Here is a 27,210-nt window from a genome sequence, read left to right on the forward strand (position 1 = left end):
CACTAAATAGTGGTTTTTCAGAAAGTATGTTTGATGGCGTGGTTCTGCAAACCTTTACGGGTTTCAAAAAGATAGTCAACCATCAAACGAGCTGTCACGAATGCTTGTACTTGAGCTGGTGTAATCTCTCTGTCTTCCGCAATACTGGAGAAATTGCTCATGAAATTGGAAAGTCATATCCTGCCTCGTTTATGGTGTACAATGCATAATTAAGTCAAATTTCATGTTACAACAGCAGGTCCGTCAAGATGCAGTATTTCCTCTCTAGCTAGTTTCCTAATCGGAAGCGTACTCAGGTGGAGCAAAATTCCTATGAAATGTATGTGAGAGAGGATGAAAGCACTAGTCTTATTCCTTATGTTCATTTTCCTTTCTACTCCTGGGAAACCTCCACAATTAAAGGATTTTTCTATTTCTAGTGGAATGCGCATTGTTTTCCGTTTTTTGTCACTCTTAAAGAGATACTGTGGACGAATCAAATTGCCCTACATCAACTGGTTACCGCTTTAAAACTACAAAGATGCTATTTTAGCTGAAAATAGAGCTTTCATTAGCTAGTAAGGTTCATAAAACAAAATAAAGTGTCGCCACCACTGGCTGTTTTCACAGGCAATATGCAGTGTATAAAGACACTTTTCTAAGCAGAGATTAGGTTTAAAACAGTGACTAAGGAGCCCTTTTTTTGGTGCAGACCTTACAAGTTAAAATCAAAAGGAGGGAAAATTTTGAAATGAAATTTCAAATCGACATACCTACAGAGAGCCATATAATAAATTTTTCTGAGAAAAATTGGATAAAGTTGTCTTCAGTGGACATCCCTTCAAAACAGAGAAGCCCCTGGAATTTCTGCCTCTAGGGCCAGCCTCTCCACATATAACCTGACAGTACAACATCTGCTTTTTACTATGTCAGAGTTGCTGCTAGGAACCCACGAGTTCCTCTCACGGACAGCTGTGCTCCCTGACCGCGTGCACGACCTCCCTGAAGGTGAAACACTGAGGTCATGTGATCAAAAACAACGGGCTTACACATCTGAGTCGTGCTAAAGCATACAGTACATCTACAGTGCCTATGAGCTGAACACAGTAGTTCTTTAGTACCATTAGTCAGAGAATGGTCAAGTAATGACAATGGCGGTGTAATTTGGTTTCAGGTTACAAGTTGACTCTAGATAATATAAACTGGAAGGGCATTGAAATTTTGTTCAAAACACGCGCAGTCCTATATACTAAGCAGAAATTTTTTGATACACTTGCTGTTGACGGTAGCAGAACTTGAGTTTGAATTAAGAGCTTTTCACGTAATGAGAGTGCTATACTCTGATGATGTAAACTTCAGAAAGACTCTTTAATACAGCTGCCACTCAGGCACTTACTACTACCAGAGAGCGAGAGTGAAAAATAAAAAGTGGCTGTGGCTTAACTGTGCCCAAGCCTGGATATGCAAACGAAAGCTTTCATTATGCTGTGGTTAAGCTTCCTTAATCACAGCTGCAAGACTATTGTTGACAGAGGGTTAGATACAGTCGTTGAGCTATGGTATCGCACTTTATTTTTGCTCCTTTATTGCTACGAACACTTCCCGATGGTCGGTGAAGTAGTTTTGTCGGCTGGATGATCAGACTCTGCCTGCGTGCACTGCACGCAGCCTCCTCGGCTTTCTCCCCCATGGCGCCTGTGCTCGCATGCCCCGGCGTGCCAGCTCGCCCTTCCTCATTCTCTGATGCTAGCTTCACGCGCCTGGCATTCCGGACTCTCTCAAGTGAAGCAGCTCACTGGGCGATATCCGCGGGGTGGTCAGACGCCGCTTTCCGACGACAGCTCAAAGCCTCCCATTCCCGGCTCAAAGATGGCCTGGCCTCGCTGTCATGCATGGACAAGCTCGCACTGACTAGGTCAGCGCGGCGCTCCTCTTAGCCAGGCACGCGGCGAGGCACGTATTCAGGTGGCGACCCAGCTGACCCAGCTGCGGAGAGTGCATGCGCCAAGCCGGTGGTGGCGGCGCAGGGATCCGGTCTAATGAAGGTCAAACTGCAGCCCACGGCGATACTGGCAACGCTATGCCACAGGCTTTAAAAAAGTCTTTGATGGAATACCACGTGTGGTCTTATCAAAGTAGGATGTCCTAATAAATTTAATCATAGTAGCTTCCTAGTATGTGCGGGAACACTGGTGTGTGGGTGAGCCAGCTCACCTATGAAGTAGGGCGAAAAATCAGTGAATAAAATTTGGGAAACATTTAAGCTTCATCCTAGGGGTATGACGGGGCAGCTTTGTAGATTTAGCAGGCATCAAGATTTTGTGGTGTAATTAAGAATGCAAATAAAACGCAGGTCTAAAACATTAAATTATAGTACTCAGAGTGCAAGGCGTACACAAATAATGCGCGGCAAACGCAGGCCACGGCTGGCTGTGATGCTGCTAGGAGAGAAAACTGATTCGTTCTGTCAAGGCCACTGCACACGCTCGGCACGAACGTGGAGAGCCGAGCAGCGGCTCTCTCTCATCTTTTATTGCTTTGTTGTGAGCAATGGTGCTGCTGCAGCTTTGGCGTAGCGGCGGGTCTTAGTTTTGGTGGCTGCCACATGCCAGCTACACTACACCAATCAGTTGTGCCAAGCTGCCATGCCAGCCAACTAATCCGGAATTTAAACCGATAGCTTTAGCTTTATCGCTCACAGCCAATGCAGGGCCAACACGGACAATGCCAGGTTTTCTGCCTAATGGGGCCCTTAAAGCTACTGCTTCAAAACGTGATGTTCAATATCGTAGCCCATTATATTCCTTTCATTATACAAAGGGGGGAAAATATTAAAATTTTCAGGTTTTATTGAGCAACATACCTAGACTGCATTTGCTATGTAGAAGAAAATCAGCATGTTTGAAGCATTCTAAAACACTCATCCTTGCAAAACAAGGAAGAAAATGCACAGCGACCAGAGCCATTCAATAGCAATTATGAAATGTGGCGGTGTCGTCCTTAAAAATGATTTTTTGCGTTCATTTTGCATGCTCGGCTTGAATTTGTTCTGCAGACAATTTAGCACATTTCAGCACATTAATACTAGGTGTTTCACATCAGACATTCTGCAATTTTTAAAAATAGGCTTTTTGAGTTAGTAGAGCGCTTTTTTTGGCATAGCATTGCCAGCGTTGTAGCATTTCAAAACACAGCTAAGACTTGCTAATTGGTTGGCCTTGTTAACTAATATTGAGTACTCTTTTTAATTATTATTGCTAGTTTCCTTATTTGAATTTATTGGGCCACAATGCTGAGGGTAACTGCATTTTCGGAGTGCTAAGAATTGGCAAAGGTTTCTCTTCTAATCCTAGTTAAGGCAGAGCGAAAGCTATGCTTGCTTAGATACTTGAAACGCTACAATGCTGAGGGTAACTGCATTTTCGGAGTTCTAAAAATTGGCAGTGGTTTCTCTTCTAAACCCAGTTAACCAGAGGGAAAGCTCCATTACACTGAGCTACGCTTGCTTAGATACTTGAAACGCCTCGCAGGCGTTTCAAGCGCAATGCCTCGCAGGTACTGTCAGCCGTGCTCTCATCCATGGTGAAACTTCATGCAAGAGCGGCGTCACCTCCTTAATCCAATGCCAAGCCACGTGCGTAATCACATGACCACATCTGGCGAAGCAGCGGCGCGGCAAGTCACGTGGTCAGACATCACCACCACACCTCCAGCGCTCCTCCTGCTGAAGGTCAAACTGCAACACCTGATGACCTTGGCGAAACATGGTGTAGTGGAGCGCGCACTCCAAAAAGTGACATGGGTATTACTTATGATGGGCTACACGCCTCTCATTAAATAAGGAAACTAGCAGTTGTAGCTAAAAATTTTACTATTCATATTAGTTAACCAAAGCACTAGATAGCATATCTAGGCTTTATTCTGATGCGCTGCACCACTGACAAAGCTATGCCAAAAAAAGCGTTCGTTGAACTCAAAAGCTTATTTTTAAAAATTGCATAAAAGCATAACATCTTTGGTGAAGCACCTGCCCACATTTGAGCACATTGCATCTTCTACACAGGAATTTCGCAGTCTCCAGGCACAGTGCCTGTAGTGGATATAAATTTTAAATATTTAATTGTACTCCTGTTTTCTACGGTCCTACGCTGTTTTGCAGACAAATTGTTTGAGTGTATCAAAATAAGAAGTGCTTCTATATGCTTTGCCAATGTTCTTTTCACATGCAAAAGTATACGTTTCTTCTTTTAGCACTGCATTCTGTTGCAGTCTGTTCCAAGTAATGGAATTCACTCTTGGGAGTGGTTGCTTGCAAAATCTGTGAGCTGCAGTTTTATTATGATGCATCTGACATGCAATATAGCAGTAATTCCGCCACAAGTTCTTTTGCACAGCATGTTTAACAATGCCAGTCACAGTTTAGACCAGTAGTGCTTGTTCGATATCCACTGCCTCGGATCTACGCAGAGGATTCATGTGGTGTTAATTTGTTTTGTACAGTGCCACAGTTAGCTATACCACCTTCCTGTTTTGTCCAATGCAGATAAAAGTTTTCATTAAAAACAATCTTAGGCCAAGAGTCAAATCGAAAGTGCAGTCTGCTGTTATGGCAACCAAACACTTACTACCATCTCACTTCTTTTGGTGCACATTTCGCTACGATACTGCATAAAACGGCATGGTTTCATATATTTTACGTGAGAATAGTAATCTGTTTAAAAATTGTTCTGGTTGAAGCCTATGAAATTTCATGTTTGCAAGAACTCAGCACTAACCACACAGCTCTTTAGGAGGTAGTTCGATTTATGGTTGGTTTATGGGGGCTTAACGTTCCAAAGTGGCTCGGGCTATGAGGGTTCCAGAAATTTTCGACCACCTGGGGTTCTTTAACATGCACTGAGAATTCACAGTACACGGGCCTCTAAAATTTTTGCCTCCATTGAAATTCGGCCGCCGCAGCTGGGATCGAACCTGCATCTTTCGGGTCAGCAGCTGTGTGCCATAACCACTGGGCCACTATGGCAGCTGTTTATAAAAACACTTGCAGGCTACTATTAGAATGCAAAAGAAAAATCCAGCACGAGTTTGAAGACTTCTATTTATTAACAAGTAATCAGTTTTCAATATTTCTACAAAGTTTGAAACGTGATTTACAAGTAGGGTCTATGGTGGTCCCGATTCTTTGCGACCTCCCAGCCGTCTGTGCGGTTCATTTGGTAGAGCAGCTTGTTTTCAATCTCCTCGACGGCGGACAGCGTCAGAACGAGCGTGTCATGCTTCAGCATGCTGAACACGTTGAGTCCTGCAAGGACAAGCCACATTGACGCACACATTTCACATGCTGGCACCAGCCACAAAAAAAAATCAGTGAAGGTTTAGGTTCTGTGGTTTTGGCCAGCGTTTTGGAATAAACTATTACCACTACAGTACTAGAATTCACCTATAGCAAAAGTCACTCAGACCGGCAACAAATCTTTACTCAGTAGAACCCCTCTATAGTAGAGTGACTTGGACCAGCAAAAATCTTTACTATATCAGGGTCTTCTCTATATCAGTTGTTGGTGATGGATGGCTCTGAGGATGCTATCTAGTAATCATTGGCTACTTACTACACACAGTGCTGGTTCATAAAATAAAACGCCTTACATTCTGCTCTTATTGTTCCTTTATGTGATAATTATTTATTTTCAGTTATCACATCTCATGTTATCAAGTTTTCGATTCTGTTTACGTCTTGCGCACTTGCACAAATGCAATGCGGCTACGAATATAAAGACAGTTTGATTCTGATGCGAAAAACCGAAGTTTTGCATGAACATGACGCCATTTTCCGCAGCCTCAACATTGTTTTAGAGGCAATAGCCAAGGAACGCACGCAACACAGTCTAGGCACTGTGTTAGCAGTGCTGCCGTGCTGCTAACGTTCGCTTTTTTCTTCCTTCCTTACTCCTCACTGCACCTTTACTGCCTTTACTTTCTCAGCGACCAAGGCCGCCTTATTTCTGCGTTCGCAGCCAGCTTTAACTTTTTTTTCATGCGTGCCGCGCACTTTGCCCCACGACCTCAAGGGCTCCCATAAGTTGGCTTCTTTTCACAGCTTCCAAGCGTGGTGGTGAACCTATCTCAAAGAGCACTGTTTCATCGTCCAGTATCCGTTTGCCTCTGAACGTTGGCCTCGCGCGTGCTGCGCTGTCATCATTCCGTGGGAAGTATGTTGCCACGACCAGACGCTGTTTACTATAGACGTTTCTTTGAAAGAGAAAAACAACTTAATATAAACCAAAAAAAAAGTTTATGGAAGGCGAAATGGGCCCGCAGCTTCACTTTACTATATCCGAGTTTACTATAGCGGGGTTCTACTGTATCAGTTTTTCGTGGCATGGTTCTGGAAATTAACTGCTATTTGCTAAACACACAGTGCTGGTTTATAATAGAAAAAAAAAAACATTATCGTCCATCCTGCTCTTGTTGTCCCTTTATGTGATAATTTTGTTTTCAGTTATGTCATTCAACCCTATCACGTTTTAGATATCGTCTAGTTTTTGTGGAACTGCATTGATACGAATGCAGTGTGGCTACGAATACAATGCACTTGATTCCATATGAAAACCAAAGCTTTGTGTGAACATGGCACCATCTTCCGTGGCCTCATTTGTCATTTAGGAGGTAATGAAGTAATGTGTGTGACAAAATTGAGCACAGCAAAACCACCCAGGCAGTGCCACCACGCATCCACTTCTTGCCATCGTCGTGCTTCGCGCTACCTGGTGCTGCAGAGGTTCACCATTTTCTTCGCTTCCCCACTCCTCGCTACATTTTTATTGTTTTTTTTTTTCTTAGCTGCCCGCGCCACCTTCTTTCCAATGTTTGTAGCCAACTTTACTCCCCCCTCGTGCGAGCCGCATGCTTTGTCTCGTGGCTCGAAGGACATTAAAAGGTTGGCTTCGCAGCTCATGAGCTTGGTAGTTATCTCTTTCTGTACCGCGCCCACTGACCATCATTCGCCGCTAACGATGGAAGCGAACGCCAATTTCAAATGCTTCCATGCCACTCTTGAACACAGAGGACCGATTTGCCTTGAAGCGGGTAAACTGCAGTTTAATTTTCTCTTTAGTTTGCCTTTACATTTGTGTAGAAGTGATTTCTGAACCCCTTGTTAAAGCAGTGAGCGTAATAGTTGAGAATGGCCACATCCACAGTAAAACCTCGATCATACAAATCTCACAAGGTCACGAAAAATATTTGTATAATCTCAAAACGAACAAAATTCGTATGCAGAATTTATGCAAATCTGTTTTCGCTGACCGTGTTTTTTATGGTCGCATGCCAACGCTCACCCGTAACGTTGACACTGCGCTGCTTGCACGCCGCTGCTCAATCACTGCTCGCGGCACATACCGCGCAACTGGTGATCACAGCATAGGCGATGTACAACATCCAAATTACTGCCTCTTGCAAGCAGTGCAGCCTGGCCAGTGCATTTTATGAATTTGCATCATCCCGAAATTTGTATCAACCGGGATTGTATCATCGAGATTCTACTGTAGCGATGTAACTTCTCAATTGTAGGGTTTCCACATCATCTAGGCACGATGATTGCTCGTAAACTGCTGCGACGGAGAAAATCAAACTTCATTGGGTCTACTCTTTAACACTCTGGAAACTAACACCTAACGTTATGTTATAGCTGTTTACATGAATAGAACAGCAAAAAGATGCTGGTTTCATTTTGAAGTTGGGTACATGCACTTGCCTTCTATCCACAAGCTGTAATTTCTAGATCTACGAATCCATTTTAACCACCGACAGTTATCCGACCAGTGTCTGCTAGCTTGTGATAAACAGGCAGGTGCTCACCATAGACGGGCATAATGTTGAAGTGCTTCACTTCATCACAAATGATGGCTATGTTTTCAGAGACGTAGTCCGTGCTGAAACAAAAAGTAAAGCGACATGTAGCTTTGTGATTGGGAATTGATACCTGTGGTTTTTTTCAGCAATTATTAATTCTGCTTCACAACATTGGGATTTTTAGCCACTTCGTTTTCTCCTTTCCAGTAGTGTTTTCTTCTTGGGCATTTAAATGCATTCTAGCTCGAAGATATAATTGCAATTATATACTGTGGGATGCGAATGGTGCACATAAGTGACAGCCAGAAAGATGACCATGCAGATTAGTTAAAATTTCAACAATACGCAAGTATACCCTCTCACAGATGGGCTATGCCTGCAGGTCAGCTCAGGCAAAAGTTGTCTGGCTTTGAATGCAAGCTAACAAGCACAGGTTCCACGCTCACATCAGGTGCAAAGGCAGCTTCAGCGCTATGTCTTGGAGGCCTCATCAGCAAGAACAGCACGTTGTAGCGTGCTCAATTTTGCCAACGAGTATCCAGAGCATGTAACTTGTTTCTTGCAGCATTGTCCTCAGGTTCTACTGTTCTAACCTCCTATTACTGCTCCACAAGTGTACCGATTGACAGCTGTCTGCATAATGCGCCAGCTTAATTTCCTCGGCGGCAACTGGTAGCAGCAAATTGATGATGTGGTACAAACAGTATTCCTAGCATAAAAATCAGAGCTGGACATTTTTTGCCTTTTACTCTCGTATGACGGAATTCTAAACTTTACTCATAATCAACGCATTCATTGCAGCTCCAAAACTGAGAAAAAAAGCCCGAGGGCTTCCATGAAAGTTCTGCAGGGCCAAAAGTTACGAGGAACTTGTTCTGAAGCTCGCTCTACTGAGGATAGCACTGTAACACACATCCTAGCAGCTTAATGGATGCTGTTATAAGGAAGATGTGAAAAACAGTTTTTGAAAGGGGCATGCAACAATTTTCTCAACTCGAGACACAAGTAGCCGATGCACGCTACTACTATGGCATGTTAGTGTGTCTGCAGCACTACACAAAGTGCTCGTTCATTCTTTATGTTAATGGCTACCCAGAACAGTTGATCCACCGTGACAACAATCCATTCTAAATATTTGTCCAGCAATGCACAGAGCATCCTGATTCAAACAGAACAACATGGCTGTTGCTCTCACTGAGATTATCCATCCCTAAATTTACCGTACTACCGTATTTACTCGAATCTAGGCCGGCCACGATTCTAAGCCGAGACCCGAAAGTTGAAGGCCACAGAAAAAAAAAAACTTACCTCCATTGTAAGCCGGCCGAAAAAACAACACTGTTTATACCTCATTATCACAATTATTTTTATGACGCGACACGACTGTTCTTACGTCGCCGCGCACGTGAAAGTGCGTGGCGCGAAACGACTGCACCATGTGTCTGCGCATAGGCGACTTGGTGTAGAGAGAGGAACTCGAGTGAGACACAGCGGGAAGCATCGTGCCTGCATGCTCTGCCGAAGCGTGATTGATGGCCCCGAGAGGGACCGTTGAAAAAAAAATGCTGCCAAAGGAGCTTTGAGAGAAGAGGAGGAGGAGAGGCGGCGTTGGGCTGCCAAAATGGCAGCCAGTGCTCATGTGTGCTTTGATCAGTATCGGCTACGGATAGCAACGGCTACGGATAGCAACGGCTACAGTGCTGTATTTCGTTGGCGTTTTGTGGGGGGCGCCACCTGCGTGCTACATTTATTCGTATTTTACGAATACGAAACCTCGAAACGAAATCCTCGAATCTAAGCCGACATAAGAGTTCTACATCTCGTTTTTTTGAAAAAACTATCGGCCTAGATTCGAATAAATACGGTACCTTTCACAGAATGAACAAGGCGACGCTACATCAGTACGGATTCGACATTCAGAGAACATCACCATGCCGAAAAGTGCTTCAAAAGGGTTCCAGAAGACATTTGGCAAATAGTGGCTGATCTACTGGCAGTGTTGCATCGGCTCTGAAGGGGCCATGCTTGTACTCTATGGACAATCGCAGCATATAAAATCAAATTTTGTTTCACCAACTTTTTTGCAGATATATTCGGTACCTTTCTGATACCAAACTGAAACACTTTCAGGAGTAGCCACTTCATCGTGGAGCACTTACTTGTCCACAAAGAGTACTGAAGGCCCCCAGAACCTCTCATCGACCAAGTTCTCCAGGTACTGAAAGGTAACGGGTAGATCAGTGTCGAGCGCCCAGCCGTATATCACTCCAATGCAGTCACACTTCAGTTGCAAAGGTCCATTTCGCATGAAAAGCACCATCCACCAATGCAATTTTCAAAATTCCCCATGGTATTTTTCTCTGAGAAAAACTGCTCGGAGTTTAAGCAGAAAAAAACTGTTCTCACCACTCGGCTGTCATTTGTAGACACAACTCAAAAGCAGAAATGGCTAGTACTATTAGTTCCACTGGGATTTCAACTATTGTTAGCGTATACTGGTTAAAATAATAACAGTCATTTCTGAGGAAAGGCTATGGCACAGTAACTCTCTCACTTCTCGGTTCTCCCTGGACACATCACTGCCCCTTGAGGGAAGATAGAAAGGTGGGACTGAAAGGAGAAAGAAAGAGGTGCTGTGGTGGAAGGCTCCGGAAAATTTTTCGACCACCTTGGGATTTTTAACATGCACTGACATCGCACAGCACATGGGCGCCTCTTGCGTTTTGCCTCCATCGAAACGCAGCTGCCACGACTGGGTTAAAACCTGGGAACTCTGGCTCAGCAGCAGAGCACCTGAACCACTGAGCCACCATGGCGGGTATGCTCCGAAAAATGAGTGGTCTAAAGCTACATGAAGTCTTCGCCAGTTTTCATGTGATAAGTTTTGACATAATGTTCCAGCAGCCATCTCCACGGTGCAAGAGCCCTCAAAGCGATGCTTTCACAGTAGACTTGTACTGATGTTAAAAACACTTTAAAATTTTCCTCCGCAAAATTGTAGAGGCAGTTAAAAGGTAACGATCACGTCCAGGTTTCAGCCATGCTCTTTCTAAGTTTCCATATTTCATCCGCAGCTACCACTGACTGCCGTCTAGTCAACATCACTTCACTGTGCAAACAAGTGCAAGCTGGAGCTCAAGCTTTGCTACAGAGAAAAAAAAAAAAGCTGTTGAAATGAAACCCATAGAGGCAGATGTCGGAATACTGAAACTGCACATCATTCTCAGAAACTCTAAAGTGCCAGCGGGCACCAGCGGGCTCCAACAGGCAGACCTCACTATCATTGCAAGGTCTGTGCTGATTGCGTCAGCTCAGAACACGACACATTCCAAGTATACCACCTGCCATGCCACAGACAACCTTTCTCTCTCTCTCTCTCACAAACACAAGTATGCACGCACGCATAAAAGAATGGAGATCTACACCAGTGCAGCATGGAACTCCAGGAGATTTCATTGGGAAGTTCCTCGAGAGGGAAAGATAGCAGCCATGCCATCTACTAAAACCATTTATCATCCCTCATAAGAACTGGCTAGAGTCGCTAAATAAAGACTTAGAGTATTGGCACTCTTTTCTCCTATTGTTCTGTGCCGCCGCCACGATCATTGGTCAGTTTGCATCACGTGATATTTGTTTACACTGCGACGGTTCATGGGGGCTGCCATTTTGTGGCTTATGCGTTTTCAGTCGGGCAACTGTGGTAGTCCTAGTGCTGCGAGTGCTGCCGGTGACCGACTCAGTGACCAGGGATTCCGCGCCTCGCAGCATTTCAGCTGCACAAGAGCATACGAGGATGCCGTTTTGCTGCGTTGTTGGCTGTTTCAACTCGCAGAATGATGGAAAACGCTTACCGTTTGCATCTGAACGGCTCCATGCCGAACGGCTACGATCCCCGCCGCAGCGCAGGGTGGCTAACAGCGTTGTTTACAAAATGGCCGGGCCAAAGTTAGTGGCGAGGTCGCCGAAGCGGCAATCTGGCAACAATGATAAACAACAAAATGGCCGCCCCTGCTTACCGCCGTGCTGCAGTGACGGTACTCTAAGTCTTTATTTAGTGACTCTAGAACTGACCACTGGCGCACTGTTGGCTGTCGGGACTGGCTAATGCACATGTGCTGTTCTTGGCAGCAAACGACATAACGTCTTAAGATATGCTCCAACCATCACTAAAACGGAACCTGAACCCCATTTTGCAGACAGGCTCTTTGCATGCAGCCACAGTACCAGATAGGGGTTATGAAACATACTGTTATTGCATATTTGTATGCAAGGTCATCGATTTCTACCGCAAGCACAACAGCCGCAATAAAGCACTGTGAGAAAACAAGGATTTACTTTGATGCTAATTTTGAGCATGTCCTTTATTGTGAACTTCATTGCATCCTAAATGATTACACAAATCATATTGAAGCCATATTAATCAGTGGCGAGTACAGCAAAACCTAATTAATTTAACTCCTATTAATTCAGAGATCTGGATAATTTTGACTGCCAACATGGTCCTAGCCAATGCCTACGTATGCCTATAGCATTGGATGCTTGTCAATTTGGACACAGCTAGGCTCCTACTGGTTAATTCGGATCAGCTTCGGACGGGGGACTGTGTCGTGGTGTGACCGGTATACCAAGTGATCATACAAATATCCCCTGCTGAAGTGAGAATTCCACAGTGCGGTGTGAGCCAGAAAGCTCTGGCATGGACACAATGGCAGGCATGACAACAATCGGAGGGCCATGTTGCCTAAAACTACAACTGCATAGTTTTGGATCCTGTTTCTTGAGCTTCGCCCCATGCCTGCTGCACATCGGCAAGCTAGGTGGGTACAGTTTTGCACATTTTGAGACGTTAGTTGGCGTGTCGCTGATCTTTTCGTTTTATCATCAGAAGCCGCCTGACTGGCTGTGTTTCCTTCACTTCCGTCTCTCTGGTTCTCCCGTTCTACTGAACCTGCAAGCTTGTAAAGTACTGTTTGCCACTTGTGCAGTGGAGCCTCTTCACATGATGCGTCGATGCCCGTGAGGAGGCTCCTGTGCTGCTGCATCACACCGTGAACGACACCACGGAGGACTTCACTATTTTGAGCAGTTCTGCATCAACATTTCTGACAGCGTGCACGCAGTAGAGCACCTGACGCAACTGCGAAAAATCAATGTTGCCTCACAGCTTTCATTTCAAAGCTAAATGACCACTGCCCAGGTCTGTCAGCAAAACAAAAAATTATGTTTGGCAGCTTTTGGGGGCGTTAATTTGTACCTTTGGATAATTCAGACATTTAACTTGTTTTCTTGTAGTCCGAATTAATGACGTTTTCCTGCATGTTTAATATGCATTATTTATTCTTTCTTTCTCCTTTTCAACAATTTACAATGAATGTAACATAGAAGAACACGTCATGAAAACTCATTACAAATTGTGGAGCATGAAATAAGACACACATGCAAAACACACAAAAAAAGCGAGCAGCAGACTAGACTACACCAGAGCAAGACCAACCTTTGAGTCGTTGGTTGGAAGGTCGAGGCTGTCAACAATCTTCAGGTCATCCTGAAAAATAAGAGGAGGGCATAAAGCTATTCCTCTGGTGCAAAGGTATGGCGAAGAAAAAAGAGAGCAACAAAGTGAGATAGGCAACAGAAACAAGAGTTAGACAAGAGGTACCGGGACTACAGTGAACCAAAGAGAAAAGTGCAAAATGCAAGCTAAACCAGAGATGTTGACATAATGCAGAAGGAACACCTTCCAGAGATGAAGTGTGAAAGATGCTGTCCCATGTCCTGCCTCTACTACATCATCACTATGCACCTTGTACTCATACAGAAGCTTTCAGTACATCACACTCTATGCTACCGCATTATCTTTGAATACTCCCACTGTTATGTGCATCACTGTTTGTGTTCATTTCAAGCAGTTCCTCTCTATGCTGTGTCGTTCTGCAGTTCTGCCGAAGTTAAACCCGCATAGCTTGCAAACACAGGCTTACGGTCAACGTCATCAGAACCCTTACAGTGCAATAATGGCACATTTATGTTATTGTCCTTATTATAGGATGGCTGGACACACTAAATGTTCCAGCTGCGTCGTGAAGTGTTTCAAAGTGACACTGTGCAGGCCTTGAGGTCCAATCTCTTACGAAATCGAAGCAAAATTCACAGGAAAAATCTAGAAATGTCTATCCGTAGGGTCACTACAGCAGTGCTAAATAGTTTTGAGAATGGTGACCTGTTTCCCAGGTAAAGAACTCCAGAGTCCGCACCTCTTGTGGTGTCATAGAGATGAGCCAACCAAGAGGCAACAGCAATGTCTCCCCTTCGCTTGTGGAAAGGAGGGGTGCATTCCGCACTTAACTGACAAAGCAATTACGGTGATGGAAACATAACAACCCTCAACTACATCGGCCTGACTGCTTCAGTGGGGGCACAAAGCATCCGAAGGAGAACTGTGGCATATCGAAAGAGACATTCCATTCCCACAGCGCACTACGGTCCGAAGACAGTGACCTTTAGAGCAGTGGTGATTTACTCTTCCCAATGACCTTGGTCAACAACTAGACCTCGAGCTTGGCCTGTCATACCTCCAGTCTTCCCCCTCTCAATCGTAAGAGCGGCAGTGACATTTCATGCAGATGAGGCCTAACGAACTGGTTCGCTGTCCACAGGACACTGATCAAAGAGACAGATCCCCCAGCTAGGCATCTGGGGATCATGAAACTTCTCTAACAACCTAGACAGAACATTTTCTTCTGCCTGTCATTTTACGGTCCTCTCACATGCTTTTCTCATTGCTGTAAATGTGTGAAACTTCTCCATATACCGCATCGCAGGCCTCCTGCTCTCACTATCCCGACGTCAACTCATCTCTCCGGACCTGTGGACCTGAATGTGTTGGGCGACCCAAAGGGCCCCACATCTCTAACGGTAGCTAGCAGAGACACAAGACTGACAACTGAGGAAGTGGGAAGTGGATACGTCACACTGCTGTGTTTTGGAGGAACAGGCCTCCAGGAGCCCTGACAGTATAGGGGCAACAGTACACATGATGTGATCAAGAATTTTCGTATAGCTTCAAGAGCACCAGTGTAACACTTCAAACATTTCGTGGATATGGTTAGTTCTACTGACATGAGAGAAATCACAAAATCTTTCAGTGAGAGCAGACAGCCTCTGCACATTTTTTTTTAAATGAGCCGACAACAGCACAGATTTGACTCTGCACTTTTGTTTCTTTCACAGCTTCAAGAAATGGCTTGTACCAAAACTGGGCCTCATCCTGACCATGGATGGATAATTGATGGAACCAGAGAATTAATGGTCCGCGCAGAACCTGTATTCCCCACCAAACGTATTGCATCTATTTAGTTTGATCTTTCATGAAGAACTCGCCTGCGCAAACTTGATGGAAAGTGCGGTGGTCAGCCCTTGAACTCGCCGAAAGAAAGGCAACATGTAGTAGTACGTCCTGGGCCCACGGGGTCCATGGGCTATGCCCCCTGGGGATGCCAAGAAATGGAACAGAAGCATTTCTTTCATTCTGAACAGCTAAAGGCTGCACATGTTACACTATGCAGAAAATTTAGGTGTAGTCCAGGCTTCAATGCAATACAGCAGAAGCCTGCTAAAGTAAACTCTGTTATAGTAAAAACTCGGATATAGTAAAGTGAAGCTGCAGTCCCATTTCGCCTTCCACAGATGACTGTACATTTTCTTTTTCGGATATAGTAGTAACAAATTTTTTTTGAGTAAACGGCTATAGTAAAGAGCACTTGGCTGTGGCGATGTACTTCCCCCGGAATAATGACATCGCGGCACGCGCAAAGTTTAGGATCGCGAGAAACTGATAGATACTGAATATGGTAGATGCTGAATATGATAAAACAGGGCTCTCTGAGGTGGTTTCACCACCACGCTAGAGCCTCGAGAAGAAGCCACCTTTTCAAAGGCCGTGAGGCAAAGCGGTGGCGTGCGGGGAAAAATAAAGCTGGCTATCGGTGTGGGTCGCTGACAAAAGGAAGCCAGTAAAAAAGCAGTGAGGAGTAGAAAACGGAGGAAAAGGGCATGCGTTCGTAGCACGGGGAAGCAGCGGCAAGAAGCAGCAACAAGCAGAGGCATGGCAGCACTGCGTAGGCGGTTTTGCCGTGCTTGACTGAGGCGCACGTATTTAATAAAACTGTTGTTCCTTAAACGACGCCGAGGCCATAAAAAACTGCGCCGTGATCATGCTAAGCTTTGGTTTTTCACATGGAATCAAACTCGCTTTATTTTTATACGCACGTTGTATTCATGCAAATGTGGTAAGATGTAAACAAACTCGAAAACGTGATAACATGTGATAACCGAAAATAAATTATCACATAAAGGGGCAGTAAGAGCAGTATGTAAGGTATTTCTGAGCGTTTATTTTATAAACGAACACTTAGTGCTTAGTAGGCAGGCTGAGAGCTAGTCAGAGCCATGCTATCATCAACAAATGATAAAGTGAAGACACTGATATAGTAAAGATTTTTGCTGGTCTGAGCTACTTTAGTATCAAGGGCTTCTACTGTAATGTTAAGAGCTATCACAACAATCATCATCATCAAGCAAATTGAGTGCAGTGCAATGACATATTCCTTTCTCATGCCAGGTGTGGCTATTCTGTCTCAGCTAATTTCCTGAACACGTCGTTCCTTCTGAATCCCTGGTGCCACGGATTGCGTTTTCCCTCTTTTGAAAAAAGCCCATTCACTCCATCGCTCTTATATTCGTTCTTGAATGTGAGCCATGTGTTTTGTGTACGCACAGCATACGTATCATATATTCTGTCTGCATGAATGCACAAGTACATGACTTATAAAGTTCCTCCACTGGGCTCTTCACTTCCCTGCTACAATTTTCTACATTCATTACAATGCAGTTCCAATCACTTTGACCAATTCAATCAGTGTCGGTGATTACTAGGGAAGAAATGATTTTGATTCCTGGCATTTTTACCATACCTCTTGCCTTGTTTACTGGATTCTGTACAAAAGCATTCACTGCCTCGTTCTTTCACATTTATGAACAAAATTTCACTTATATATTGAATCTGTTTTATTAACATCAGTAAAAAAAAAGATGCCAGTGCAGTCTACTGGGTACTAATTGGATTTCATCGAAATAAACTTCCTACCTGTGCAGGTATGAGAGGATGACTTAATTTCACAATAAATTCGCATAAAATAAAAGCAACAAAGATGAAAAAGCATCCAGTGGTGGCACTTAGTAGCAAGAAATGTGAGTGGCGGAAAATCTTCAAGCGCCGACCAATCGTTAAAAAGATGACGTTTCGGCCCCGGCTTACGGGGGCCTTGTTCACAATGAAAGAAAGACAGGAGTGAAGGTGAGTTATATAGGTTTCATGGTATGACGCAAGCAGCGGGAGGCAATCTATCCCCGATATACTCCCGCTGCTTGCGTCATACCATGAAACCTATATAACTCACCTTCACTCCTGTCTTTCTTTCATTGTGAACAAGGCCCCCGTAAGCCAGGGCCGAAACGTCATCTTTTTAACGATTGGTCGGCGCTTGAAGATTTTCCGCCATGAACATACCCGACCAGACGGGTTTCCGTCGAACCCTGGATTTCAAGAAATGTGAGTCTACAACACTGTACTTTGGTGAAGCGATAAGAAGATTAGCCGCTGTGCTTTACTCTCAACAAGGACCCTAAGTCGGCTAGTTGGCCTTGATCTTGGCTTTGGTAAGTGCAGCACTGCATAATTTTTATGTCAACGTAGACATACACAGATGACACACATAGTTCAATAGAGTAAACTGCTGGGCTAGTTGGTTCACAATGTGCAATGATGGAACCAGCGAAATGGACGCAGGACATGAGGAAGTAGGCACACACACAACAACGCTGGACTTACAACTGATTTATTGCGAGGAATTCAGCCACATTTATACATGCTTCCTGCGCACGTGTGCACTTTGACTAGGCGAGAGAAACTTTATGATGATAAGAATTGAAACTCTTTTTCAGTGATTAAGAGTGACGGGTCGCTTACGCACATCTGCTCATTCATTTTTCCTGATTAAGAAAGATTCCAGCAGCTCGCGCTCACGTCTTGATTTCACCCCAACCGATAATGCTGGCCAGGTGAAACCGAGGGGAACAGTGGCAGTCCTTGACATGCACGGCTAAATTGCTTCCCGTGCCCGTGCCCAAAGTTGTTCGGTGCTGCCTTAAACGTTCATTTAAGCACGCTCCAGTTTGCCCAATATATATTTTGCTGCAGGACAATGGGATGAGCAAACCACCCCCACTGCACACGTGGTGAACTTCGTCTGGTGCTTAGTGGTGCAAGCGCCAGTCTGCTGCTGGCCACCAGAGATTTGGGCACACAAACCGGAAAGCTTTTGCGGGGCAGAAAAAACCAAAGTGATGCCAAATTTTTGAGCGACTTTTTTCAGCCCATGTGACGCCTTGTGGAAGTAGGGGAACACTTCAGTCTTCTTCCTATCCTCTTCCACTGGGCATGCGGGCTTTTAAGAACTCTTTTTCATTTTTTTTCCTTAAGTTATCGCACACCGCCAGCAAAACCGATGGGGGAATTGTAAGTGCAGCGTTGTTGTGTGTGTGCCTACTTCCTCTTGTCCTGCGTCCATTTCGCTGGTTCCACCATTGCGCATGACACACGTACTTCGTGCGTAATCTTGACGTCAGTCTGCTGGATTATTTTTGCATTGCTGAAGGCACATATAGAAAGGAAACGAATGAAATGCATGCTCATATATATCTCTAATGTGTGACTGATGATAGGGTCCTTGCACTGCACTGTCTACCGACGTCATGGTTATGCATGATGCGCTGTGTGCGTGAGTGCTGCAGAATTTCCTTTCTATATGTGTGTCTGCTGATGTAAAGAACCTTGCAGGTTTACCAAAGAGTATGTCACATGCAATTGTGTGCGTGTGTTCCCAATTTCCCTTCTGCGTGTGTCTACATAGACGAAAAAAATCCTCCAGCATACTGCTTACCAAAGCTAAGGTCAAGCAAGAATGTTGTGTGTGCCGTCCCTTTCTTTTCTATATGCGTCTTTGACTGTAAGAAGCTTGCAATGCACAGTTTACCAAAGTCAAGATGCTTTAATGTTACTCAGTAAGTTGAGGAATATTACTTAATGTCTCAAAGTGACAGACAACTCTAAAAGACATAAAGCCTAGCTCCGAGGTGCTCGCCGCATTCTTAACTCTACTGCACTGCATTGTCCAAGTCATATTAGGCTAAGACTTGCATTCTGGTCCACATGAGGCACCACTCAGCCCGAGCAGGTATCACCAGACTTTGAGGAGAAAATAACTTGGCCAATGCTGACATTTAATTTAAAAGTACCTCTTGCTTCACATTTCCATTACGTATCTGTCTGCCATTTTGATGTTTCTTTTTTTACTGCTACTGCAATCCCTCTCACTTTTCTATTTGTCACACCAAGCATCCAGACCGTTAAGCTGATCCCTCAGCCTTCAGTCCTTATTCTCCCAAGAAAAAAGAAATTGAACAACCAGAGAGAGAAAGAGAAATTCTTAGTGTGTACACAAAACTAAGTTAGCCGAATTATCATATATAATGAAAGACAAGGTTGGCACTCGCCTCCTTTCCAAAGGGGTGACCGGATACTTCCATGCCGAGCTCGGCCAGTGCCTTTCTGTGGCCACGGTTTGCGGCCGCCACCTCGGCGTTCCGCACGTGTCTGTGCTGTTGTCCAGTCCTGCAAAAGCCCATTGCGCATGGCGTTACTGATGAGTAGCAGCCCACAAGATGGTTTACTGAACTAGTCAAGACGTTAAGCCTAAGCTCCTAGCCTTTTCCTGCTTCATTCAAGCACTGTGGGAACTAGATGCTACTGTCAGCTAATCAGGGATCACCCACCAAGACAGTTTTGGAGTGGCTGAACCATGCATGTGCCAAGCATCAGATATCCACGGGTGTCTCCAGTGCGTAAAGTATTTTGCATATCCACACTCAGATGGGCTGGTCCCAGCTCCTCGTTAGCACAGTGCAGCACAGTTTTAGCGTGACATAGCACAGGTTAGGATGCTACCCTTCTACAACTACATGAGATTTTCACAACTTTCATGCCAGTTTGAAAAGTGAGACTGATAGCTTGGACATAACACTGTATGGCAGTGCAACCAGAGTATATGACCAAGGGAAGAAAATTGAAAGGACTTTCACTTGGAAAGCAAAATTTGGGGTATATATAGACTGCACACGCACATTTACTTCCAGCAGCAAGATACCAGAAAAAACTTTCAGAGACACGCACCACTTTCTGGTAGTTGAGCTGCCAGTTCACATTCCAGTGCAGCGTGTCGATCCTGCAAGTGTTAAAAAAAACAGCCACAAACAAGAAAATTTGCACTTTTTTTCCTCTCCTTCGGGGCTAAGAAGTGATCGCGGCAACTCTATTCAGTGCAGCATTTATACATTTTCATACAGTTAGAAAGAACCTGTGCATACTGGTCAGTGTGCTTGAGCATAATCATGGCACCAAAATCAAGCACCAAAAGAAACAAATTTTGAAGCAGCAGAAGCTAAAAGTCAATAAGCAAAGGTGAATCAATGATGGGGTAATACAACGATGTTCATGCAGACTTAAGCCAAAGTGAATGAAAGCTTCAAAGTAGGAAAGACGGAAGAACTCTATACATAGCTTGCACGTGACGTCCCTTCCGCCCCCGTAAAGCTATGGCGGCCATGCTGCCGAACCATTCGTCCGTCCCCGCCCCATCCGCTCAGCAGCCTCACCGCTTCTGGGATGCTTTCGATTACTTTCTTATCATTTCGGGTGCGACGCCTACTTCACAGAGGAATGAGCCATTCATTGCAGGCTACTACTCTGATATTATTCTATTGGCGCTCGTACGCTACGAAGACAAATTGAAAATTTGCGACGATATGGGTCGGTCCGTACGCACTGCGTCCCGGAGTCGACACGATGATGGCGTTGATGTATTCCCTGAAGTGACCCACGGGGATATCGTGTACTCTTCCAGCTTTGTGACCTCGGAAGAAATGAAAGCCTTGAAATCGTTGGAGGCGCACAAGGATTTCTTTAGCAGGTGAGTGAGAAGCCCGTCTGCGTTACGCCTACGAGACGAAAAGCTCGGCCTCGGCACGCCGCTTTCTCTGCACCGTCGTTGTCCGCTGCGGTGGTAGCGATCTGAACCGACGTGCTTAGGGCCGTAGCCAAGATGTAGCGACGCAGACATAGTCTGTGTTTGTGTTGTCAAACAAATCGGATATGGCGTCAATCAAAACCGGAACATTCACTTCAGTATGTAGTCCTTGATTCCCACGTTTTCGCAAACATTTAGTTCACGGCACAGGCCCCTTACCTGGCACAAATTGCGCTCAGCACACAAATAAATTGGTGTTTCTCGGGGTCCAAATCGTCGCGCTTAATGCGAGCCAGCCACAGCTCGCACCGGTTTGTGTCGAGAGTCTTGGAGCGCTAACACTTGCATGCCTATACGATTATCTTACGAATGCGGAAGATGTTCGTGTTAATGAGATTCTTCTTTCGCCTGGAGCTGTCGCTACGGTTGGAGCTGCCAAGGGTGAAACACAAAACCATACTGAAGCTACGGATGGACGAGAACCAACACGAAGCGAGCTAACAGAGGCGGAGGTAGGCTAGAGGCGGTCTGGCGGTGGTTCGGCAGCATGGCCGACTGGCATCCCATGGTCACCGGATGTGACATCGGTGCAAGCTATGTATACCCAAGATAAATGTAGGCACCTTTTACGAGGTGCATAGAAAGGCCCAAATCGTTGTTGGTTCACAGTTCACCTCGCAAGCTGATTTTTTTTGTCAGCGATAAAATCTACCCATAAATTGATTTGTGTTTGCCAAAATCCCGGATCGGGTGCGCAAGTCCATCATATAAAACTGACAAGTCATGAAGTATATTTTCTCGGAAGTTCGCGTGTAACAAGATGTTCAGAATGCTCGACAAGAAAACAAACATCAGAAAACTGTGCACACATCGTCAATGTGATCACGACGGGGTCTACAAATAACAACCGCTCACCTCGGAAACACTCCGAAGACTTTCGGGTGAAGAGGAACCAAGCCGAGCTTCTCGGATTCAATGGTGTCCAGGTTTTCGACCCATGCCTCCCGGTTTGGCGTGAACTTCGAAGGGTAGGCGAGCTCGCGCTTCGTAATAAGTGGCAAAGGTGGCCGCGACGGGACGGTAGGCGCTGATGACACAGATACAAAAAAAGGAATATCATAACAGATACGCAATTGGCTGTACTGTACAAATTCCACCTGTAACGCACAGTTTGCTCATCGTATCGAGAGTCAAGAATCTGGCATCAAAGCGGCGAAATCTAACAGTTTGAGGGCGTTGAGGAGCGACCGAGGGGGTGCATGCAGCGTAATATTGCATTTGCGCGAGCTTCTAATATGCATTCACGTATTTCACTTTATCTCGCGGATTCAGCAAATGTTCACCTACCGACGCTGTCAGCTACAGGAAGTGGCTCTGCTCCCGTACCAGACACGGGACCCTGGCTGCATAATCTCTGGCACACCACACCCGATGAGCCAGAATTCTAAAGAAAAAAAGAAACCAGAGAATCTGTAGTGAAGCAAGGTATCCATCATCACACTGCACCGCTCTGATGGGCGACGTAAAAAACGATCACTGCGATCGGCGTCTATGAGAAAGCAGGAAAAGAGGTGCACGTCACAACGCTCGTGCATTTTTGGTCTAAATTTTTACAAGAGGAGACATAGAAATGGCAGGATAATAAAGAAAACTCACTTTAAACAGTTGGAGGCTCACAAACGCACTCCGCATGGCAGCAGCCATTATGCGCTAGCCAGATAGGCTTGGCCGGTCTTGGTTATGGCTTGTCAAAGGATTACAACTGATTTTGTTTCGTTTTGGTTTCTGCTCCGTTTTCGGTTGATATAGCGCGCTTGTAAAGGTTTTTAGGTGCGTTTTTACGTACAGCCATGTATTGCATAAAAAAAACAAGAAAAATACGCACACTAACTTCGGTTTCAGAATTACTGCGCAGCATGTAGCAACGCTCAAGTTTACTGACCTTACATCCTTCGTAGGGCGCTGCATGACATCATATTCACATTAGCGCGTGGCAGAGCGTCTTCTTTGTCTTGAAACAGCGAATCCTCCCTCCAGTAAACAGCTGTGCTGTCCTGTTCCATTTGTGCTACGTTTGTCGGCGACAATATGCTTGACTCTGGACAAATTTGCCCATGGTATTCAGCCTCATAACGAAGCTCTGAAACCTTTTTTCACAGAGTTGTGGCCTGAAAAAATGCAACGGTTCGGGACAGCGAACTTGCAGTTTTATTTCTTAGTTTCACCTGTTTACAAGAAATGAAAAACGAAGTCTAAAAATTTATCTCTAAGCGCTTTCAGGACTAGCTGACAGCTCCACACAGGCGCCGCCGTCCTGCTATTCGAATGCTACAATTAAGCTTGTCAACAACGTTTCGAAGTGATCTAACGGGTGCCACCAATGACTGACATATATACCTGCGCTCGTTGACTTACACCGAAAGTCGACCGACAACACGCAAGTCATGATTCGCACAAGGCAGATGTGCTTCACATGGGCATCAGAAACATTTTGTGAAGATGTTACGCAGTATTTGTACTGATTTCATGGAAGCATGTTAAGCTTCGTCGACGAGTCATTGTACAGAGACCGAATTTCGGTTGCATGTTGTCTTCTTTGCAAATGATGCCTAAGACACTACTATATACATGGATCATATCACGTGGCACTCTCATACGACCACTTAATAATTTATAATTGAATTTCTTTTCCCAATTGTTTCGGTTTCGGTTTCAACAGCCAAGCGATTGCTATGAGGTCAAATATCTGGATGTTACGTGAAATGTGAGAAACTGTGACGCAATCGCTGCTGCTTCACTCATTATGTTCTAGCTCTTCAGGCGGGCTAGCTTAGCGTTTTAATGAATTAAAAAAACGAAGCCGTGATTATATCGCAGTTTTTCTCATGCCTCACGTGACCTACACGGACATTTGACGTCGTTGCCATCTCTCGGCTCAAACCGAAACGATATGGATGAGAGGAGAAATTAGATTATAAATTATTGAGGGGGTCATTGGCGAATGCCTCGTGGTGATCCGTGTATAGTAATCTCTTACAAGTGGTCCTGTTTGATGGGAAAATTTTGTGTGCAGGGCATGCAACTGTCTTAGAGTAACCTCTCACGCATCACCAAGAATAGGAAAACACTCAACGAAACCTTAGACGTCTATACTCCTTTAATATATACTGGGTGTTTCACCTGAGACTTTCCACAATATAAAAAAAATAGGCCTCTTGAGTTAGAAGTGCGCTTTTCGGCATAGCATTGTCAGCAGTTTAGTGCATGTGGATACAGTTAAGACGTGCAAAGTAGCAGGCTTGTTAACTGATATTGAACAGTTAACGGTTTAGCTATACCTATTAGGCTCCTTAATAAGTGAGCTCTGAGCGTGTAGCCCACCGTAAGTAATACACATATCAGTTTCCAGAATTTCAAAAAAGTGGTTACCCTCGGCGCTGTGGCCCAACAAATTTCGACTATATTTCGACGCGTTACGTGCACTAGAAAGGTTGCTTTGCCTGCAAGCTTCTCGAATGCGCATATATTTTGGCGCGATGTAGCCAAAATTTGTTGGGCCGCAGCGCCGAGGGTAACCGCGTTTTCGAAATTCTAGGAAACTGACATGGATAGTACTCACGGTGCGCTACATGTCTCTCAATAATTATGGAGCCTAAAAGTAATGGTACAAAGTTCCCTATTCAATATGGTTAACCAGCCTTCTAGTTAGCGCATCTTAGCTGTATCATGATGTACTACGACGCTGACAATGCTATGCCGAAAAAAGCGCTCCAACTCAAAAAGGGTATTTTTGAAAATTGTGGAAAGTTTTAGATGAAACACCCTGTATGAAGCCCTTTTCTACCGACCTCTTGCGGTACTTACACGCCAAAGGCGACCCACCTAGCTGCTGCTCTCTCTCTCTCTCTGCTCCCTTTGATATCAAGCTTACGTATAGAGAAAACTTGAAAGGCTAGTTTGCAAGTAAAAATTGTGATGGAAATGACACGTAGACCTCCGCCATACAATGGGGCAAATGGCAATGCCAGGGGCGAATAAAGTGAAACATTGCAGAAGAAATAACACGGCAAAACTATTTTTGTTCAATATGTTTGCACATTAATTGTTCAGTATATTGGCCCGGGCATATGCAAATTCTTCCATCAGCCAGCCAACCTCACCCACGGGATGTGGGATTTCTTTGATTCCCAAACAGGCATAGCAGTATCGAAGATATAGAGCAGTGGGAAGCATTGATGTGTCACTCAGATCCAGACGTCTAAACGATCGACGGTCTGTAAACGGGATGTGGAAATTACCGGGGCACAAAGTATAGGGCTCCCGTCCCGTCTGACTCGATCACCCTTCCGCTTTTAATTTATTAATAATAAAATTTCCAACGACATAACAACAACTCAAAGAGCTGCTCTAAAACCTACCTTTCCTACTTCTGTACAGTCTTTCCTTTACTCATAACCATGATCAATTATTGAGGATGCCTACCTCGTCTACTGAGCCGGAGTACCGGAGTGCGAACCCGGCTGAGCCGGCCGCGTTTCAATGGAGGCGAAACGCAAAAGGTGCCCGTGTGTAGGGCTCGGGTATAGTTTCGACCACCTGGGGATCTTTAAAATAACGTGCACTGACATCGCACTGCACACGGACGCCTTTTGCGCTTCGCCATAGCGTACGTGTGATCTGAGAAAGGGGGTGCTGGAAGCAGAAGGCAGCGAGCGTGTCGGTGAGCTGCTTCTTTGTCGCTAGGAATAGCTGATTATCTGGTGGCCCGGGGTTCAGATCACAAGTGCTCAATCCGTTGGAGTTGCGCAAAGGATGCAGAGGCCGATTGGACCTATTTTTCGATGCATATAGTCGCGGCTTGCTGCTTAGCATTCTGTCAGGATGATGGCTTTCGGGTTGGTGTGCACTGGAAAACGTTGGAGAGTGCGCATGCGCTGATAGTACTGCCATTAAGATTCTCTATGTCATCATTGCCTACATTGCACGAGCGCAAGCTCACGTTCTCGCTCTGACACGAGCAGAAGAAGCAGAAGAAGAAAGGAGCGAGCGCTGGCGTCCACATCTAGCTCCCAGTCCTCGGCCATTCAACGTTTTCGACGATGAGAACTAGGCTCAGGGCGCCACCGGTGAGCAGATGCAGAGTCTGCGCAGTCCTATGGAGCAGCTAGTGCGGATCTGCGGCACTTTGATGGCTATAGCTAGAGCGTAGGCATGGGGGCCTTAACATAGGAGATACGTTGCCATCCGGCTTCTTAATCATCAGCTGCGGAGAAAAGCTGCAAGAATAATTTGGCTAAGCGGATACTGGATCGTTAACCAGCAGCAGGAAAGGACATACACTTATTGAGCACCACATCGGCTGCTAGTTTAGCATTTCTTTCTCTGCATATCTAATTACGGTCACAGGGTACATTGCGAAGATCCTTGGTACAATTCTTCGAGAATCCGATTCATAGAACTGCGGTGTTATGGACTGGGCGGTGTGAGGTCTTTGGGTGGAGCTAAAACGCCCAAGCGTTGCAGCCGCAACTCGTGAGGACCCAAATTTCTTCTACATCAAGTTATCACCAGTGGCGGACATCTGAAACCAGCTAAGATGTGTCAATTAGTCAGCTGTTCAGCACAAATTTAACAGTTAACCTTTAAAATTAATGCAGTTGGGCGCCACAACGCCGCAGAAAATTTTTGGCTAGCCATTACAAATAGCCACATTGCGGTCAAGACGTCCGAAACATTAGTTCTCGTCTGCGCTGAAAAGCTGTAGAAGGTCTGGATCTCGGGGTACTAAAAATCGAGTCCTGATTACCGGAGCTTCATCAATGAAGCCATGTTCATTAATGGCGTGCGTCTCACATGCATTTTCTTCGAAAAAGGGCACTGTATTAATGTCGCAGTGTTCGTGATTTAACAGCCATTTTCTTAACCAACCTTCGTCTTCATGTACAAACGCACTCAGTAGGACTTGCAACCTGCAAAATGTGATCAGAACTTCCTTCACCTAGCTGTGCGAGCCCGTTGGTGGATAAAGCTATGCATCCAGCCACCACTCGAAAGAGTAAACGTGTGCATTGCGGCGCATATTGAATTCAGGTACCGTTTTCTGCAGTAGGATCGCTGCTGTCTGGTTTCAAGTCATATTGAGGAGGATTGTATCTGCGTTGCAAATACCATTTTGAGAATAGTTTTATTTTACTTCCAGCGGTCGCAGTTTTCGCCATCCACACCCGCCACCGAAGAC

General features: G+C 45.1%; 1 protein-coding gene across 1 annotated transcript; it reads right to left on the reverse strand.

The window, feature by feature from the left end:
- Positions 1 to 5,059: 5,059 nt before the first annotated feature.
- On the reverse strand, positions 5,060 to 22,712 carry mRpL4 (mitochondrial ribosomal protein L4). The gene is made up of 10 exons (XM_077665601.1): positions 22,629 to 22,712; positions 22,320 to 22,416; positions 21,888 to 22,059; positions 20,120 to 20,171; positions 19,444 to 19,561; positions 15,211 to 15,317; positions 13,325 to 13,375; positions 9,990 to 10,048; positions 7,837 to 7,910; positions 5,060 to 5,281 (listed from the first exon to the last, which is right to left on the reverse strand). Exons 1-10 carry the CDS (start codon positions 22,674 to 22,676, stop codon positions 5,130 to 5,132), a joined length of 930 nt encoding a protein of 309 aa, XP_077521727.1. The 5' UTR covers positions 22,677 to 22,712; the 3' UTR covers positions 5,060 to 5,129.
- Positions 22,713 to 27,210: the final 4,498 nt, after the last annotated feature.

Source organism: Amblyomma americanum, chromosome 5, assembly GCF_052857255.1.
Source record: "Amblyomma americanum isolate KBUSLIRL-KWMA chromosome 5, ASM5285725v1, whole genome shotgun sequence".
NCBI classification, from domain to species: domain Eukaryota; kingdom Metazoa; phylum Arthropoda; class Arachnida; order Ixodida; family Ixodidae; genus Amblyomma; species Amblyomma americanum.